We start from the raw sequence: 19,911 nt of genomic DNA, 5'->3' as shown, positions 1-19,911 counted from the left end.
TATTATTAACAAAATAAATAGTAAATATGTACAAGTAAAATATGTACAAATAAAACAGGAATAAATATGTACAAATGAAATAAAGAGTAATAAATACTTATTAAGCGCCTACATGCAAAGCACTGTTCTAAGCGCTGGGGAGGTTACAAGGTGATCAGGTTGTCCCACGGGGGGCTCACAGTCTTAATCCCCATTTTACAGATGAGGTAATTGAGGCCTAGAGAAATTAACTGACTTGCCCAAAGTCACACAGCGGACAATTGGTGGAGCTGGGATTTGAACCCATCACCTCTGACTCATCATCACGATGGCATTTGTTAATAATCATCATCAGCAGCAGCATCATTATGGCATTTGTTTAGCGCTTACCATGTGCCAAGCACTGTTCTAAGCGCTGGGGGAGATACAGGGTCATCAGGTTGTCCCACATGGGGCTCACACTTTTAACCCCCATTTCAGATGAGGTCACTGAGGCACAGAGGAGTTAAGTGACTTGGCCAGGGTCACACAACAGACAAGTGGCAGAGCCGGAATTAGAACCCACATCCTCTGACTCCCAAGCCTGCACTCTTTCCGCTGAGCCCAACGCTTACTATGTGCCAGGCGCTGGTCTAAACGCTAGGGTAGATACAAGGTCATTGGGTTGTCCCTGGTGGGGCTCACGGTCTTCATCCCCATTTTACAGATGGGGGAATGGAGGAACAGAGAAGTGAAGCGACTCACCCAAAGTCACACAGCTGACAACTGGTGGAGCCTAGATTAGAACCCATGAGCTCTGACTCCCAAGCCCATGCTCTTTCCCCTAAACCACGCTGCTTTTCCGATAATCTTCAGTTCATTCATTCAATCATATTAATTGAGCGCCTATTTTGTGCAGAGCACTGTACTAAGTGCTCGGAAAGTACAACTCGGCAACAGAGATGGTCCCTACCCAACAATGGGCTCACAGTCTAGAAAGGGGATAGAGACAACAAAACAAGTAGACAAGTGTCAATACCATCAAAATAGATAAATAGAATCATAGCTATATACACATCATTAATAAAACAGAGTAATACATATGTACAAATGATGAGAGGCACAAATAAAAGCAAAGGTGATGGAGAGGCAAGCCTATACTTAAAAATAATAAGAAAAATGGTATTAAATGCTTCCTATGTAATCATAATGATATTTGAGAAGTGCGTACAATGTGTCAAGCGCTGTTCGAGATACAGGGTATTCAGGTTGGACACTACCTGTCCCACATGAGGCTCACACTCCCCCACTTTACAGATGAAGTAACTAAGGCATGGAGAAGTGAAGTGATTTGCCCAAGGTCACACAGCAGACAGGGGGCAGAGCTGGGATTAGAACCCAAAGCACCTGTATATATGTATATATGTTTGTACATATTTATTACTGTATTTATTTATTTATTTATTTTACTTGTACATATCTATTCTATTTATTTTATTTTGTTAGTGTGTTTGGTTTTGTTCTCTGTCTCCCCCTTTTAGACTGTGAGCCCACTGTTGGGTAGTGACTGTCTTTATATGTTGCCAATTTGTACTTCCCAAGCGCTTAGTACAGTGCTCTGCACATAGTAAGCGCTCAATAAATATGATTGATGATGATGATCTCTGAGTCCCAAGCCCGTGCTCTTGCCACTAGGCCATGCTGCTTCCCAGTACCCGTCCCTGTACTAAGCACTGGGGTGGATTCAAGCGAATCGGGTTGGACACGGTGTCTGTCCCAAACGGGGCTCACGGTGTCAATCCCCATTTTACAGGTGAGGGAACTGAAGCCCAGAGAAGTGAAGCGATTTGCCCAAGGTCACACAGCAGACACGTGGCGGAGCCGGGATTAGAACCCATGACCAGGCCCGTGCTCTATCCACTATGCCATGATGCTTTTGCAAGAGGAGCGGAGTGTGTGGGCTGGGCTGAAGAAGGAGAGAAGCGAGATGAGGTAGGAGGGGGCAAGGGGATGGAGAGCTTTGAAGCCAATAGTGAGGAGGTTGTTTTTTTTTGTAGCAGAGGTTGATGGGCAATGGTTGATGGAGTTTTTTTGAGGAGCTGGGTGTCTTACTCTATTATACTCTCCCAAGCAGCATTCTGAAGACGGTAAACACTCAATAAATATGTTTGAGTGATTAATCCCAGCTCTGCCGCTTTCCTGCTGTGTGACTTTGGGCAACTCTCTGTGCCTCAGTTCCGTCTTCTGCAAAATCGGGATTTAATACCTCTCTTCCCTCCTACTTAGACCGTGAACCCATGTGGGAATTGATTATCTTGTTTCTAGCCTCGCGCTTAGCTCAGTGCTTGGCACATAGTAAGTGCTTAACAAATGCTACTATAATAATAACAATAATTGCCCTCCCTCTGCCCATCCGCCAAGCTCGCTCTCTTCCTCCCTTCAAGGCCCTACTGAGAGCTCACCTCCTCCAGGAGGCCTTCCCAGACTGAGCCCCTTCCTTCCTCTCCCCCTCGTCTCCCTCGCCATCCCCCCATCTTACCTCCTTCCCTTCCCCACAGCACCTGTATATATGTATATATGTTTGTACGTATTTATTACTCTATTTATTTATTTTACTTGTACATATCTATTCTATTTATTTTATTTTGTTAGTATGTTTGGTTTTGTCTCCCCCTTTTAGACTGTGAGCCCACTGTTGGGTAGGGACTGCCTCTATATGTTGCCAATTTGTACTTCCCAAGCGCTTAGTACAGTGCTCTGCACACAGTAAGCGCTCAATAAATACGACTGATGATGATGATGATTTGTTAAGCACTTACTAGGTGCAAAGCACTCTTCTAAGCACTGGGGTAGATACAAGGTAATCAAGTTGTCCCACATGGGGCTCACAGTCTTCATCCCCCTTCCCTTCCCCACAGCACCTGTATATATGTATATATGTTTGTACATATTTATTACTCTATTTATTTATTTTACTTGTACATATCTATTCTATTTATTTTATTTTGTTAGTATGTTTGGTTTTGTTCTCTGTCTCCCCCTTCTAGACTGTGAGCCCACTGTTGGGTAGGGACTGTCTCTATATGTTGCCAACTTGTACTTCCCAAGCGCTTAGTACAGTGCTCTGCACACAGTAAGGGCTCAATAAATACAATCGATTGATTGATCCCCATTTTACAGATGAGGGACCTGAGGCCCGGAGAAGTGAAGTGACTTCCTCAAGGTCATACAGCAGACAAGCGGCGGGGCTGGCATTAGAACTCATGACCCACTGACTCCCAGGCTAATAACTGCTTGATTGGGTCGCTGACTGAGTTTAGGCTTTTTCAGATCATTACGTCTTTGCACAAATGAAGAAACTTGCATTGTGTGGTAAAGGGAGGGCTAAATGACTGCCCTCGCCACAGAAGGAATCGTGTCTCAGTGGAAAGAGCACGGGCTTGGGAGTCGGAGGTCGTGGGTTCTAATCAATCAATCAATCGTATTTATTGAGCGCTTACTGTGTGCAGAGCACTGTACTAAGCGCTTGGGAAGTACAAGTTGGCAACATGTAGAGACAGTCCCTACCCAACAGTGGGCTCACAGTCTAGAAGGGGGAGACAGAGAACAAAACCAAACATACTAACAAAATAAAATAAAAAGAATAGATATGTACAAGTAAAATGAATAAAGTAATAAATATGTACAAACATATATACATTTATACAGGTGCTGTGGGGAAGGGAAGGAGCTAATCCCAGCCCCGCCACTTGTCATCATCAATCGTATTTATGGAGCGCTTACTGTGTGCAGAGCACTGTACTAAGCGCTTGGGAAGTACAAATTGGCAACATATAGAGACAGTCCCTATCCAACAGTGGGCTCACAGTCTAAAAGGGGGAGACAGAGAACAAAACCAAACATACTAACAAAATAAAATAAAAAGAATAGATATGTACAAGTAAAATGAATAAAGTAATAAATATGTACAAACATATATACATTTATACAGGTGCTGTGGGGAAGGGAAGGAGCTAATCCCAGCCCCGCCACTTGTCATCATCAATCATATTTATGGAGCGCTTACTGTGTGCAGAGCACTGTACTAAGCGCTTGGGAAGTACAAATTGGCAACATATTGAGACAGTCCCTATCCAACAGTGGGCTCACAGTCTAAAAGGGGGAGACAGAGAACAAAACCAAACATACTAACAAAATAAAATAGACATGTACAAGGAAAATAAATAAAAAAATAAATAGAGTAATAAATATGTACAAACATATATACATATATACAGGTGCTGTGGGGAAGGGAAGGAGGTAAGATGGGGGGATGGAGAGGGGGACGAGGGGGCGGCTGTGTGACTTTAGGCAAATCACTTCACCTCTCTGTACCTCAGTGGCCTCATCTGGAAAATGGGGATGAAGACTGTGGAACCACCTAATCACCTTATATCCCCTCCAGCGCTCTAAACTGTGCTTCGCACATCGTAAGCGCTTAAAAAATACCAACCCCAGTAACATCACGCCCGTCGAACGCCTCCCGAACTACCACTCCCAGAATGCCCCTGGTACTAGCGGGGCCGGGCCAGAACTACCATTCCCAGGATGCGCCGGGCGCCCGGGGAAGGACGGGCAACCGCCCCGCCGGGCGCATGCGCGTTGCGGGGGATGACGTCACGCCGCCAGCCTCGTCGCGGGGTCACGTGGGGTGGGGACGACGAAGAAGCGGGAGATCCGGCCGTTGTCATGGAGGAGCAGAAGAGCGCCAAGGTGGGGACGGGGGCCCCACCCCCATCCTAATGATAATAATGGCATTTATTAAGCGCTTTACTGCGTGCAAAGCACTGTTCTAAGCGCTGGGGAGGTTACAAGGTGACCAGGTTGTCCCACGAGGGGCTCACAGTCTTCATCCCCATTTTACAGATGAGGGAACTGAGGCCCAGAGAAGTGAAGTGACTTGCCCAAAGTCACACAGCTGGCAATTGGCGGAGTCGGGATTTGAACCCATGACCTCCGACTCCAAAGCTCCACACACAAAGTCATCCTAATAATGACAGCAATTATTAAGCCCACTGTTGGGTAGGGACTGTCTCTATATGTTGCCAACTTGTACTTCCCAAGCACTTAGTACAGTGCTCTGCACTCAGTAAGCGCTCAATAAATACGATTGATGATGATGATGATTAAGCGCTTACTATGTGCCAAGCACTGTTCTAAGCGCTTGGGAAGTTACAAGGTGATCAGGTTGTCCCACATGGTGCTCACAGTCTTAATCCCCATTTTACAGATGAGGTAACTGAGGCACAGGGAAGTTAACTGACTTGCCCAAAGGCACACAGCTGGCAATTGACGGAATCGGGATTTGAACCCATGACCTCCGACTCCAAAGCCCGGGCTCTTTTCACTGAGCCACGCTGCTGCTTTTCATCCCATCCCCATTCAATCAATCAATCGTATTGAGCGCTTACTATGTGCAGAGCACTGTACCATTCCTATCCTGCCCAGGCCGGCTCTGGTCCTCAGGACTGTCCGTCAATCAATCGGTGGTATTGATTCAGCGCTTACTCTATGCACAGCACTGGCCTAGGTGGCTATATCTATAATTCTATTTATTTATTTTGATGCTAGCGATGCCTGTCTACTTGTTCTGTTTTGTTGTCTGTCTCCCCACTTCTACACTGTGAGCCCGTTGCTGGGCAGGGAATGTCTCTGTTGCCCAGTTGTACTTTCCAAGCACTTAGTACAGTGCTTTGCACACAGTAAGCACTCAATACGATTGAAGGATTGAACACTAAGCATTTGGGAGAGTACCATAAAACAATCGGCCTGGGTCCAACCCGATTTGCTTGTATCCACCCCAGCGCTTAGTGCAGTGCCTGGGACACAGTAAGTCCTTAACAAATACCACAGTTATTATGATATAACATTACGTAACATCAACAGATAAGAGCAATAACCAATATATTACTATATAACAACAAACATACATATTCCCTACCCACAGTGAGCTCACATTCATTCATTCAATCGTATTTATTGAGCACTTACCGTGTGCAGAGCACTGTACGAAGCGCTTGGAAAGTACAATTCAGTTTAGAGGGGAGACAGACAGACATTAATATAAATAAATAAATTACAGATATATACATATGTGCCGTGGGGGTGGGAGGGAGGATGAATGAAGGAGCAAGTAAGAGTGGAGCAGAAGGGAGTGGGAGAAGAGGAGAGGAGGGCTTAGGGAAGGCTCCTTGGAGGAGATGGGCCTTTGATAAGGCTTTGCAGTGGGGGAGTGTACTCTCCCAAGTGCTTAGTACAGTGCTGTGCACACTGTAGGCACTCAATAAGATTGACTGACTTTCCCCCATCACCCTTTTCATCGCTGAGTGAAATTGCTTTTGTTTTACCGACTATTCAGATTGCCTCATGGTTGAAGAAGGTGTTCGGTGATCAGCCCATCCCACAGTATGAGGTGAATCCGCGGACCACGGAAATCTTGAGTTACCTCGCAGAATGCAATCATGGCCGGGACAGGGACGTCTCCTTGGTAATTGAAGATTTGAAGCAGAAAGCAGCTGAATATGAATCGCAAGGTGTGGCTAAGGCTGTGAATTTGATAAACTCCTCTCAGGGCAAAATGAGTAGATATGCTAAAAAAAAAAAATAAGTGGCAAATTTAGGGAGGTGGGCAGGATGGGACCTTTTTCTTTCCTTTTCTTTTACATTTGAGGTGCAAAGTCATTTGGTGCAAGGTGACAGAAGAAGCCAGCGCTCTTTAAAATAAGCTCGCTGTGGCCCAGCAATGTGTCTGCTATGTAATCATCCAGCCAGTCATATTTATTGAGTGCTTACTTTGTGCAGAGTGCTGTACTAAGCGCCTGGGAGAGTACACTATAACAGTTGGTAGACTTGTTTCTCTGCCCACAGTGAACTTACAGTCTGCTCTCCCAAGCTTTGAGTACACTCAATAAATACAGTCGATTGATATTTCTTCGTTCCTTTTACGTTCCTGGCCTTTTGAATTAGATGATTCCTCTATAGTTCTACCAGTTACTCAACTCCTGCCTTAGTTTGATCACTTCTCCTCTGACTGCCATGCCTTTTGACTTTCAATATTATTGAAAAGTATTTCAGGTTTATTTTTTCCACCGTTTTGCAGGGGCTCTTGGATAGCTCTCTGTTTTTAAATGCCCTAACCTTCTCCTTTTAATTCCCCCCTTCCGCCGTTAAGGTTGTAACTTAATGAAATTGAGTGGCTAGAGCAGTGGGTACAAGCTTTAACCTGGATTCCTCTTGGATTACTTAATAGAAATACTTCACGTGTTCATCAAATGCTTTTTATGTCTTTCAGGCATTTATCTCCAAGATCTTCTCATGGAGAGTATCAATCTTTCCTTCACCAGTCTCTCCAGTATGGGTAGTAACTATCTGAAGGCTTTGGTTGACAGTGCGGTAGTTCTGGAAACCAAGGACACTTCACTAGCGAGGTAGTTTTTGCACCAATCTTTTATTTTGACCAGTGTAGTGTCCTGACCTTATTTACCAAGCGCAGTGCTGTTTAGAATAAACAAAACTAGCAGTTTAAGAAAACCGTGTGTCATGCTAAAAAAAGAGAAAACCATGAAAGGTTTTTACAGAAGGTAAAAGAAAAAAATGAATGTTTGATAGTAGCCTTCTGCAGGGCTTTGACTTGTGCGATCGGAGGCCAGAGGCCTTCTCTGATTAAGCCTCCTTTTCCCCAGTTCCTCCTCCCTTCTGCATTTGCTCTGCATTTGGATCTACGACTTTTGCGCATTTAGATATTCGGTCCACCCTCAACTCCACAGCCCTTGTGTACATATCTTTAAATTATAATATGTTTTAGCTTGATGTCTACCTGCCCCTCCAGACTGTAAGCCTGTTGTGGAAAGGGAACATGCCTGCCAACTCTGTTGTGTTGTACTCTCCCACGTGCTTAGTACAGTGCTCCGTACACACAGTAAGTGCTCAGTAAATACCAAAGATTGATTTTGTTTCTTAGTTTCATCCCTGCAGTGAATGACTTGACTTCAGATATTCTTCAGACTGAATCAAAAAATGAGGAAATGGAAACCGAATTGACCCATCTTAGAAAAAAGCTAACTGCAACTCTTGTACTAGAAAAGCGTCTGCAAGAGTAAGTAGTATTCACACATTCATTCATTCAGTTGTATTTATTGAGCATTTACTCTGTGCAAAGCACTATACTAAGCGTTTGGGAGAGCATAATATGACCACACATTCCTCGTCCACAATGAGCTCACACTCTAGAGTAATAGGTAAAATAGTTTTAACACACATGGGTGAACTGGAGGCATAAACCTTGAGATATATCAAAAAATGGCTTCAGTATATATGTTCAATGCGGCACTGGAAACTCAAAGTTGGAGTCCCAAAATGAGTCGGTTACATTAAAACATTTCCATCTTGATGATGCATGTTACTTGATTTATGAAGAACAGCCCTGATTTCTCTCCCTCTCCGCAGTCTCATATTTCCTCCCGCCTTCAAGACATCTCTACTTGGATATTCTCCCATCACCTCAAACTCATCGTGTCCAAAACAGAGCTCCTTATCTTTCCACCCAAACCCTGTCCTTCCCATGACTTCCCCGTCACTGTAGATGGCACCACCATCCTTCCTGTCTCACGAGCCCGTAACCTTGTCAATATCCTTGGGTCCTTTCTCTCATCAATCCACATATTCAGTCTATCGCTAAATCCTCTCGGTTCAACCGCCACAACATCACTAAAATCCTTCCTTTCCTCTCCATCCAAACTGCTACCACATTAAGCCAAGGATTTATCCTATTCTGACTTGATTACTATATCAGCCTCCTTCCTGACCTTCCAGTCCGTACTTCACTCTGCTGCCCTGATCATTTTTCTACAAAAATCATTCAGTTCACTCCTGAAGAACCTCCAGTGGTTGCCCATCCACCTCCACATCAAAGACAAACTCCTTATGATCGACTTTAAAGCAGGCAATCACCTTGCCCCCTCCTTCACCTCGCTACTCTCATACTACAGCTCAGCTGCACACTTTGCTTCTCTGTCGCCAACCTTCTCACTGTACCACAATCTCATGTATCTCGTTGCCAACCTGTCACCCATGTCCTGCCTCTGGCCTGGATTGCCCTCCTGCTTCATATCCGTCAGACAATGATTCTCCCCAGCTTCAAAGCCTCATTGAAGGCACATTTTATCTAGACCTTCTCTGATTAAGCCCTCTTTTCCTTTTCTTCCAAACTCCCCTCTGTGTTGCCTTGACTTGCTCTTTATTCACCCCCAGGCCCACAGCCCGTAAGTAAACACCTGTAATGTATTTATTCATATTAATGTCTGTTTTCCCCTCTAGTCTATAAGCTTGTCTTGGGTGGGGAATGTGTCTGTTAGATTGTTATATTGTATTCTCCCAAGTGCTTATACAGTACTCTGCACACAGTAAGAGCTCAATAAATGATTGATCGATTGAAACAGAAATAGGTTTCCTTAGAGCATGTAGCCTGTAGTAGAAGTCAACAAGTGACCAAGTTTTTTCAAGTGTCCTTCCAATTTTTTTGTTATGAGTGGTAGGAGGTTTTTTTTACAATTCAGTGTGTCTTCTACATTGTTTTTTTTTTAAAAAAAGAGGTTTTTTGAAGGAAACAAAACTTTGCTTCTCTTAAAGGGACCTCAGAAAAACCGAACAGCACTTATCCGTAGAGAGAACCAAAGCTCACAGTCACATGCGGAACATGGAATTTCTTAAAGCCAAATCTGAAGATTTTAGATGCAGAATCCAAGTTGCAGAGGTTTGTGTGAGGACCGAGTGTAACCATTTTACTCCTCATTATTTGTTCACACTTTTATTTCCTCTGGATTTTCAGGCTAACTTGTAGGGAAGAATTTTTAAATCAGTATGCTTTTCTTGTTAAAAAGTGTAGATTATTAATGTAATAAAGATGGTATTTAAAGTTTTAGATTTTAAAAAAATTCAACTCAAGTTGTAAAATTAGATAATGACTGGGCTTGGTGCACATCAGGGAGTTTTAGCTTCCACTGAAACTCTCAGATATCGCGGTTGGGTTTCCAACCTGTCACCCCATCTTTTTCTCCCAAATCACCTTTATTTTATATGAGCCTACTCTTCCTAGTTTCCTCAAGCCTTTCGTTGCGGGCAGGGGATGATTAAAGAACTTGGAATTGTAACTAGTTATATCATGCTCGTGACAGTAGCAGAATCTCAAAACTATACTGATGGGAAGGGTGTGTGTTTGTTTTTAGGAGCAACTTTCAGCTAGAGGGATGGATGCCTCGTTGTCTCATCAGGCGATAGTGGCCCTTTCAGAGGTGGGTGCTTCTTGTTTTTATTTAGGGAAAACTGTGACAAAAAGAGAAAGCGTACCAAAGCCCTTTAAGATTTCCATAGTAACTTTGCTTCCTTTCACGCAGCTTTAAAACTCTTTTCGTAATTACACTGTTGAACCTCAGTATGTAGTCTAACTTGTTTTTGCTTATTCTCTACATTTTATATAACTTTGTCATTGATTGAAACCCGTCCTGAAATGCTCCTGGGTCACAATCCCGTCCACTTGCCCACGTGGTTGCAAGCAGTTGCTTTACTGCTGTGGCCCTCCACGTCTGAACCAACTTGTTTGTCGGGAGAATATTCCCCAATCCTAGTCCAGTTTAAGCACAGATTGAACATGCGTGTTCTGGCAGGACTGAAGAAATTGAACATGCACCTCTCAGAAATTCGTTCTGCTCTTGATATATTCTTTTACTGTCTTCCTCCCTAAACGTTTCACAGACCCACCGCCTGGGTATTATTCTTTCCAAGGGTCTGCCTGCCTCCACTCTCTTCCACTTTCAGTCTGCCCTCCACACTTTCGCACAGATCGCCTTGTGCTCGGCCCACGTCTCTCCATTCAAATAGTAATTGTGCTATGCCTGCATGCTAAGAATTATGGGATAGATAGAGGATAATCGGCTCAGACACTGTCCCCGTCCCAAATGGGGCTTACAGATGGGAGAACAACAGGTATTTTAGCCCCATTTTAGAGCTAAGGAAACCAAAGGCCCAGAGGAGTTAAGTGACTTGCCTGAGGTAACACAACAGGCAAGTCATAATGCTGAGATCAGAACCCAGGTCTCCTGACTCCGAAGCCTATGGTTTATTAACTTCATCCCAGCTGTTTCTCACTGCCAACGGCTCCCCATGCCCCTCGGCATCAAGCAGAAACTACTCACTGTTGACTTCAAGGGCTTCGAACAGCTTTCTCCAGCTTGCATAAATGGCTCTCTCCACTCTTCACCCTCATCACATTCCAGGCTGTGAGTCCATTGTTGGGTAGGGACCATCTCTATATGTTGCCAACTTGTTTTTCCCTAGTGCTTAGTACAGTGCCCTGCACACAGTAAGAGCTCAATAAATGCGATTGAATGAATGAATCACCCCTCCCTTCCTAGCTCACGTCCTAACTGAACCGGGCTACCAACTGTCCAGGCCTCTTGACTTCTCACTCATGTTGTTTACTGAGCCTGGACCTCCCTCCCTAATGAAATCAGGCAGACCACAGCTCTCCCCACCTTCAAAGACATACTCAAATCCCCCCTCCTCCAGGAAGATTTCCTCAATTAATGGGCAACGCCACAGTTGCAGCGTTTATTTCATTCTACATCCATAATTTATAGTAATGTCTTTCCCCTCCCATCCCCCCAGTCTATAAGCTCATGGTGGGCAGGGAATGTCTCTACCAACTCTTGTTATATTCTCCCACGTGCTTAGTACGGTGCTCTGCACACAGTAAGCACTCAATAAATATGACTGACTACTCTGACCACTATATATATGTTTATATATTTATGCATTCAGTTATTCAGCTTTTTTATCCTAATATATGCATTCCAGTTCATGTTCCCACTAATTATAGTTTTGGTCTGTCTACCCCTATTAGCTTGACTCCATCCTAATCCTCCTATTCTCAGCTGCCTTCAGCACTGTGGACCACCCCCTTCTCCTGGAAACACTAACCTCGGTCTCACTGACACTCTCCTCTCCTGGTTCTCCTCCCATCTCTCCTGCCATTCATTTTCAGTCTCTTGCTGACTCCTCCTCTACTTCCCACCCCCTGACTGGGGGTGGGGGAATCCCTTCAGGCTCAGTTCTGGACCCCCTTCTATTTCCAATCGACACCCACTCCCTTGGAGAACTCATTCGCTCCTGTGGCTTCATCTTCCATCTCTCTGCGGATGACTCCCAAATCTACATCTGCAGCCCTGGCCTCTTGGCTTCTCTGCATTCCCATATTTCCTCCTGCCTTCAGGACATCTCTGCTCTCCGCTTTTGTCATCCCTGTAGGCAACACCACCCCCCTCCCTGTTTCAGCCTTGGCATCATCCTTGACTCATCTCTTTCATCCCGCATTTTCAGTTTGTCATCAGACCCTTTTGGTAACTGTAGACTCCTCCTCTTGCCCTCAATCTATGCTGAACCAGGCACTTCTCCAATCCCCCCTCAACTACTGCATCAATCTTCTCACCGACTTCCTTGCCTCCAGTTTCTCCCCACTCCAGTCCATACTTGATTCTGCTTCCTGGATCATTTTTTCTACAAAAACAGCCTGTAAGCATCACCCCGCTCCATAAAATCCTCCAGTGGTTACTTATCTATCTCGGCAGCAAAGTGAAACTCCTCATAACTGAATTTAAGGCAAGGCACATCAGCTCACCTCCCACTACAAACCAGCCCACACACTTCACTCCACCCTATGTACCATATATCTCTACCATATATGTACCATATATCATACTATGTACTATCATATCATATCATATACATACTATCATACTATGTACCATAGATCTCGTCTCACTTGCTGTTGTCCCTTTGCTCACATCCTCCCTCTGGCCTGGGACGTCCACCACTCCCTCCTCACCAATAGTATTTACTCCCTCCACCTTCAAAGTCCTACTAAAATCACATCTCCTCCAGGAAGCCTTCCCTGACTAGTGTCTTATTTTTCCGCCCTATTAATCCTCCGTTCTGTGTCATCCAGGCACTTGGATTTGTCCTTATACATCCTTAGGATCCTTAAGGATGTGCCCTAACGCTCTGCCTCTTCCACTGTCTGTAATTTATTTTATCGCCCATCTCCCCTACTACAGTGTGAACTCGGTTGTATTTTCCAAACCACTTAGCCCAATGCTGTGCACACAGCAAGTGCTCAATAAATACCATCGATTGATTTCTTAAGGGCGGGGAATGATTATCTTCTGTCCTATTATCCCAAATGCTTAGCACTTGATTAACAGGTGATTGTGGTTTCCCGTTTTTATCACAGATGATTAAAATTATATCCTTGGACTAGTTCTGGTAATGCTTCTCTTGTGTTTTTATGGAATACTGAATATTCATTCAATCGTTTTTATTGAGCGCTTACTGTGTGCAGAGCACTGTACTAAGCACTTGGGAAGTACAAGTTGGCAACATATAGAGACGGTCCCTACCCAACAGTGGGCTCACAGTGTAGAAGCTGCTCAGTTCTTGTGTTTGCTTTTGTCTTTTTTCCAAATTGTCAGCTGGTAGTAGTATTTGTTTTACATATAGTTTGATTTCCTGTTGTTCCCATAAGCTTGTTTTTCCTCCAAATCCTACTTTGTTTTTGGTTTTTACCGACTACAGCTTGTCTAAACTCCTACTCCTTTGTTTTTTGATGTTGTTATAAATACTTCCCCAAACTCTTCTTTACATAATCAAAAGTCAGTTTGAAAGATAATGGACAATGATCTTTTACAGTTCTATTTCTGGTACTTTTATTCAATATTTTATTTTAGAAACTAGAAGTATTCAGATTGTGAACTTCTTTTGTCTGAGACTCTTTACTAATTCTAATACTGATCTCTTCCCAGAAACTATCAGAACTGAAAAAACAGACTGCACCGGTGAAGAAGAAATTGGAATCCTATTTAGACTTAATGCCGGTAATTGTCATGACACTTAAATGGTTGGTTCCCACAAATGATATCTGAATTAGCTGATTAGTGTGGAATTCATTCCACTTGCAAATCATGGTACTGGGGAATATGTGGTTATAATAATACTAATTATGATGGCATTTATTAAGCGCTTACTATGTGGAAAGCACTGTTCTAAGTGCTGGGGAGCTTACAAGGTGATCAGGTTGTCCCACGGGGGGCTCACAGTCTTAATCCCCATTTTACAGATGAGGGAACTGAGGCACAGAGAAGTGAAGTGACTTACCCAAAGTCACATAGCTGACAATTGGCGGAGTCGGGATTCGAATCCATGACCTCTGACTCCACTGAGCCACGCTGCTTCTCCTTACGCATTTGCTTAAAACGAGAGGTCATACTTGAGCACGTTTTCTGGGAAGGAATTCATGGTGTTAAAAACTTTTTGTTACAGCTTCCACATTTCTCTCTGTGTAGGGGTCCACGATACAGAACATTATCCTAAGAGGTTTAGGGGAATATTTTTTTAAAAAATGGCATTTGTTAAGGGCTTACTCTAGGTCAGTCACTGTACTGGCTAATCAGGTTGGACACAGTCCCTGTCCCCCTTGGGGCTCACAGTCTTACATTGTACAGATGAGGTAACTGAGGCCCAGAGAAGTGAAGTGACTTACCCGAGGTCACCCAGCAGACAAGTAGTGGAGCTGGAATTAGAACCCAGGTCTTCTGGCTCTCAGGCCCATGTTCTTTCCACTAGGCCATGCTGTTTCCTGTAGCTGTGTTGCAGTTGCAACAGCCACTTTCTCTTCACGGAACACGGGCAGTAGGCAAGAATACAGCTCTTCTGTACTGGCAGCGGTAGCACGAGACAGAAAATGTGCCTCTGCTCTTTTCCATCCCTTGTCGACATCATGGGTGCAGCCAGGATTCATTCAATTGTATTTATTGAGCGCTTACTGTGTGCAGAGCACTGTACTAAGTGCTTGATCTCGCTGAGGACGTAGAAACCCATCTCACCACAGTTTCAGGAGTTATTACAGATTATGGAAGGGGAGAAGGATCTGTTCTTCTGCTCCATAAGTAAATTTGGAAGCCTAGCTCCGTTTCTTTGTCATAGAGATAGAGAGCGTAAGAAAGGGAGGAGACCAGTGATTCCAGGGGAATGGCAGCCAGGATTGAAATTTGGGGGTGGGAGAGGTAGAGGAAATCCCGGCTCTACCACTTCTCTGCTCTATGACCTTGGGAAAGTCACTTAAAACTTCACTGTGCCTCGGTTGCCTCACCTGTAAAATAATAATAATATGGTATTTGTTAAGCTCTTACTATGTGCGAAGCACTGTTCTAAGCGCTGGGGGGGATACAAGGTGATCAGGTTGTCCCACATGGGGCTCGGTCTTAATCCCCATTTTACAGGTGAGGTAACTGAGGCCCAGAGAAGTTAAATGACTTGCCCAAAGTCACACAGCTGACAAGTGGCAGAGCCAGGATTAGAACCCATGACCTCTGACTCCCAAGCCCAGGCTCTTTCTACTGAGCCACGCTGTAAAATGGGGATCGAGACTGTGAGCCCCACGTGGGACAGGGACTGTGCCCAAACCGACATGCTCAGATCCACCCCAACGCTTAGTACAGTTCTTGGCACATAGTAAGTGCTTAACAGATACCATTGTCATTATTATTATTACATGGGAAAGGAACCGGAGATGGGGAGAAATGAGGGGACAAAACATTTTGAGCTGTTTTCATAAGTTTTGGCTAGTTTCCTGAAAATGTTGTAATCACTTTTCTGTTTTCTTTGAAAGAACCCATCTCTTGCTCGGGTCAAAATTGAAGAAGCAAAGCGAGAACTGGTATGTACATAAGGGGAAAAACTTCTGAAAAAAAGACTGCCCTCTCTCAGACTTTCTTCATCCGATGCTGTAGTACTGGCTTCAATACTTAAATTGAAAAAAACCTTCAGGTTATAAACTATAAAGGTGTCAGATTGAAACAGTTGTTATTTAAATTAAGTCCTTATTTTCAGAGTTCTTGTATTGATTCTTTTTCATAGAACTCCATTGACGCTGAACTCACAATGAAAGTCGACATGACCGAACTTTTACAAGAGCAAAATAAACGACGTTTCAACTAAGTAAATTCGAAAAGGACTTGTATAATTTTGAATGGCATTCCCCTCGGCTTTCCGCAGTCACCTGTCTCTGTGTTCATAGATACAATTTTGTCTCCACTATTTATAGAAAAGTATCTCAATAGAATAATCTTATTGTTCTGTGCCCAAGCATGTATTTAATAATAAAATGGCAAATGGTGCTCTGTCAGATTTCTCTAAAGATGTGATAGACTGCTCCAGTCGGGTTCTGTGCATTCTGTTGTTCATCAACCATTTCAAGGGCTTTGAAATTTTCAAGTCAATCAGTAGCATTTACTGCCAATGAGTAAATGAGCATCTACTCTGTGTAGACCACTCTAAAGCTTCCTAAGATGCACCTGTCCAATTTCATTAAATGGCTCTATTGAACCATCCCTAAATCCACTCATCCTTTCTCATGCCTTGTTCCACTGCAGATTTCCTCTGTCATTAATAATCAGTCAGACCATATCTATTGAGCACTTACTGTGTGCAAAGCACTGTACTAAGCATTTGGGAGAGTACAATATAGCAGACACATTCCCCGCCCCCAATAATAGGAGGTGTTTAGCAGCCACCGAGTGTAGAGTACTATACCAACTTCTGCATCAGGGGACCTAGTGGGAATTAGAGTCCCGTGACCACCAAGAGTCCTACAATCGCTTACTACTAATAATAATGATGGTATTTGTTAAGCGCTTACTATGTGCTAAGTATTGTACTAAGCATTTGGGAGAGTATAATAACAGACACATTCCCTGCCCCCAATAATAGGATGTATTATTGCCAAATTGTACTTTCCAAGCACATAGTACAGTACTCTGCACACAGTAAGTGCTTAATAAATACAATTGAATGAATGTGCTAAGCGCTGGGTGAGATACAAGGTTATTAGGTTGTCCCAGGTGGTGCTCACAGTCTTAATCCCCATTTTACAGGTGAGGTAATGGGCCCAGAGAAGCGAAGTGACTTGCCTAAAGTCACACAGCTGACAAGTGGCGGAGCCGGGATTAGAACCCACGACCTCTGACTCCCAAGCCCAGGCTCTTGCCACTAAGCCACGGGAAAGCTAAAACAATATCAGAGATAAATCGAATAAGAGCAAATGGATGCTGTGGCTAGAGGAGCAGCGGGAGGTGGAATCGGTCATCACAGCTACAGCTCTGCCTCGGCTACCCGTCTAAAAGGAGCTTAGAACAGTGCTTTGCACAAAGTAAGCACTTGATAAATGCTATCATTAAAAGGCGAGAAGGTCTCAAGCTGTCCCTGTAACCCCTTGTCCGGGGCCAGTGGTACTACTTGGGAACCAGGCAGCTTGTCTCAGGATTCGGGCCTGGGGTGTGGCCGAGCTGGTGCTGTTTGAGTTTCCTCCTCCTTTCTTCCCCCCCACATCCCCTTACTTCCGAACCTTGATGGATTTTCTTCTCCAAGTGGAGAAGGACTCCCTCAGCGACCTCTGGCAATATCCCGTTTCCCTGATTTGAGTAGAAGAAATAAGCACACCACAAACAGCATTTGCAAAGCTGTTTTTGATCATCGACGTGTCCGTACTTGTTTTATGTGGATGTGTGTAACTGTCCTGTCTTATGCCGTCAAGTCGTCTCTGACCCATAGCGACGCCACGGACACATCTCTCCCAGAACGCCCCGCTTCCACCTGCAATCGTTCTGGTCGAGTATCCATAGTGTTTTCCTGGTAAAAATATGGAAGTGGTTTACCATTGCCACCTTTCGCACAGTAAACTTGAGTCTCCGCCCTCAACTCTCTCCCGGGCCACTGCTGCCCAGCACTGGGGAGTTTTGCCTTGTAGCAGATTGGTTTCCACTCGCTAGCCACTGCCCAAGCTAGGAATGGAATGGATATGCTTCTGCTTGACTCTCCCTCCCATAGTCAAGACTGGTAGAGTACTGGAAACTCTCCAGGTGCCATCCTGAGCGGGGAGGCCTGTGTGTTTACTGCTATTGTATATTCCCAAGGGCCTAGTCCAGTCAATGTGCCATACCAAATGGCTGCCCTGTCAATGCTTGGCCAGGGTGATGACCTCACTGAGGAGAGGAGAGGGCATATGTGTGCACTCCAGTGAGCAGAAGGCCTGTGTTTGGAGGCCCAGCCCTTCTGGAACAAGTTAGGCAGGGTCCTGCTTGGAGGAGAAGGGAGATGAACAAGACGACACCCATGGGAATGGGTGGGCTGGGAAAGGAACGTGTGTTCGGGACAGGGGAAGAGGGCAGAGGGCAGATCCAGAAACCGAATAATTAATAATTGTGGTATTTGTTAAGAGCTTACTATGTGCCAAGCACTGTACTAAGTGCTGGGGTAGAGATCAAATAATCAGGTCCCGAATAGGGCTCACAGTTTAAGTAGGAGGGGGACCAGGTATCCTCATTTTGTAGATGCGGGAACTGAGGCCAAGAGGAGTGAGGTCACCCAGCAGACGAGCAACGTAGCCGGGATTGGAACCCAGGCCTGTGCTCTTTCCACCAGGCCACACTGCTTCTCTGGCCCAGAGTTGCCCGCTAGGAAGGTGGGAGGCAGCTGGCAGGGAGGAAGGGGAGGGGAGATTTTTCAATAAGGGTGAGCTATAGGAAATGCCAGAGAACAGCAGCTGACATTTTCCTCAGAGCCCAGCCTCTCAGCCGGCCCGCCAGACAAGCGCATAGCAGATGGAAGAAATCAAATGACCCCAACCCACGGATGGCCCCCATTTCCTGAGTCTCCCTGCCTGTGGGGCGTCACTGTGCAAACCGGAACCGAGCCCGTGGGCCGGTCATCTTTCCAGAAGCGCCCTCGGCCTTTTCGGTTCCAGCCCAGCTGTCCCCTGGAGACACGTGTCTCCGTCTCCTATTTCCAAGACCCTGACCACGAGGACTTTCCATTTGGAACAGCCTCGTGGTCCTCTTCCTCCTCTATGCCAAGCTGCTTCCTCCGAGGGAACGGGATGGGGAATCTCCGAGGACCCGGAGAGTCGGAAGAGGCAGCATCTGTGAAGTGAAGGCTGTTGGGAAATTAGGACGTGGGAGGGGACTCTGCCTGTTGGAGGGGAGGGGGTCGCTATAAACTGGGTTTGCTGGGAGTGTGAGTCCCCCGAGGGACAGGGACTGTATCCATCCTGATTTGCTTGTATCCACCTCAGCGCTTAGTACAGTACCTGATGATGGCATTTATTAAGCGCTTACTATGTGCAAAGCACTGGGGAGGTTAAAAGTCATCAGGTTGTCCCACGGGGGGCTCACAGTCTTAATCCCCGTTTTACAGATGAGGTAACTGAGGCCCAGAGAAGTTAAGTGACTTGCCCAAAGTCACACAGCTGACAATTGGCGGAGTGGGGATTTGAACCCATGACCTCTGACTCCAAAGCCCGTCCTCTTCCCACGGAGCCACACTGCTTCTACCTGGCACATGGGGAATGCTTAACAAATACCACAATCATTATCATTATTATTACTGTTACACAGCAGGCAGGTGGAAGTGCCGGAATTAGAACCCGCATCCCTTCTGACCCCCAAGCCCGGGCTGTTTCCACTAAGCCACACAGCTGCCAGCAGGTTCCTGCGGAGGCACAGAACATGATGAGTAGGAGGGCAGGGGTGCAGCTCATTGCCAGGTGTGTGGGAAAGATTTGCTTTTTTAATTAATTAAAAATCAATTTATGGCTGCTGACGGCAACACAGTGCTGATCCTGGGCCAGAATGTCGTGAACCAGCATGTGGTCTTGGGTCAACCCTACTACCTTCGCCCACATGATCCCGGGCTTGATCACCTGACTGACCTCCCGAGGTGGTTCTTATTAGAAACAAATCCCTGCCTCGCAATAGGGTTCCCAATCTAAGCAGGGAGGGAGAACAGGTATGGAATCCCCATTTTACTGATGAG

The 19,911-nt window shown here is 45.2% G+C and overlaps 1 protein-coding gene and 1 non-coding gene across 2 annotated transcripts; one reads left to right on the top strand and one right to left on the bottom strand.

Annotated features, from left to right (window-relative positions):
* Nucleotides 1–4,621: 4,621 nt before the first annotated feature.
* Nucleotides 4,622–16,255, top strand: HAUS1 (HAUS augmin like complex subunit 1). The gene is made up of 9 exons (XM_038744038.1): nt 4,622–4,710; nt 6,356–6,530; nt 7,289–7,424; nt 7,958–8,092; nt 9,625–9,748; nt 10,221–10,286; nt 13,848–13,919; nt 15,713–15,760; nt 15,961–16,255. Exons 1-9 carry the CDS (start codon nt 4,687–4,689, stop codon nt 16,039–16,041), a joined length of 861 nt encoding a protein of 286 aa, XP_038599966.1. The 5' UTR covers nt 4,622–4,686; the 3' UTR covers nt 16,042–16,255.
* Nucleotides 16,256–17,840: 1,585 nt separating this feature from the next.
* Nucleotides 17,841–17,978, bottom strand: LOC119926075. Its single transcript, XR_005449988.1, has one exon. It is a non-coding gene; the product is annotated as a small nucleolar RNA SNORA7 (small nucleolar RNA).
* Between the last annotated feature and the right edge of the window lie 1,933 nt (nt 17,979–19,911).

This window comes from Tachyglossus aculeatus, chromosome 3 (assembly GCF_015852505.1).
Source record: "Tachyglossus aculeatus isolate mTacAcu1 chromosome 3, mTacAcu1.pri, whole genome shotgun sequence".
Lineage (NCBI taxonomy): Eukaryota > Metazoa > Chordata > Mammalia > Monotremata > Tachyglossidae > Tachyglossus > Tachyglossus aculeatus.
The sequence above is the reverse complement of the archived record's forward strand: the minus strand, read 5'-3'. Positions and strand labels throughout refer to the sequence as shown.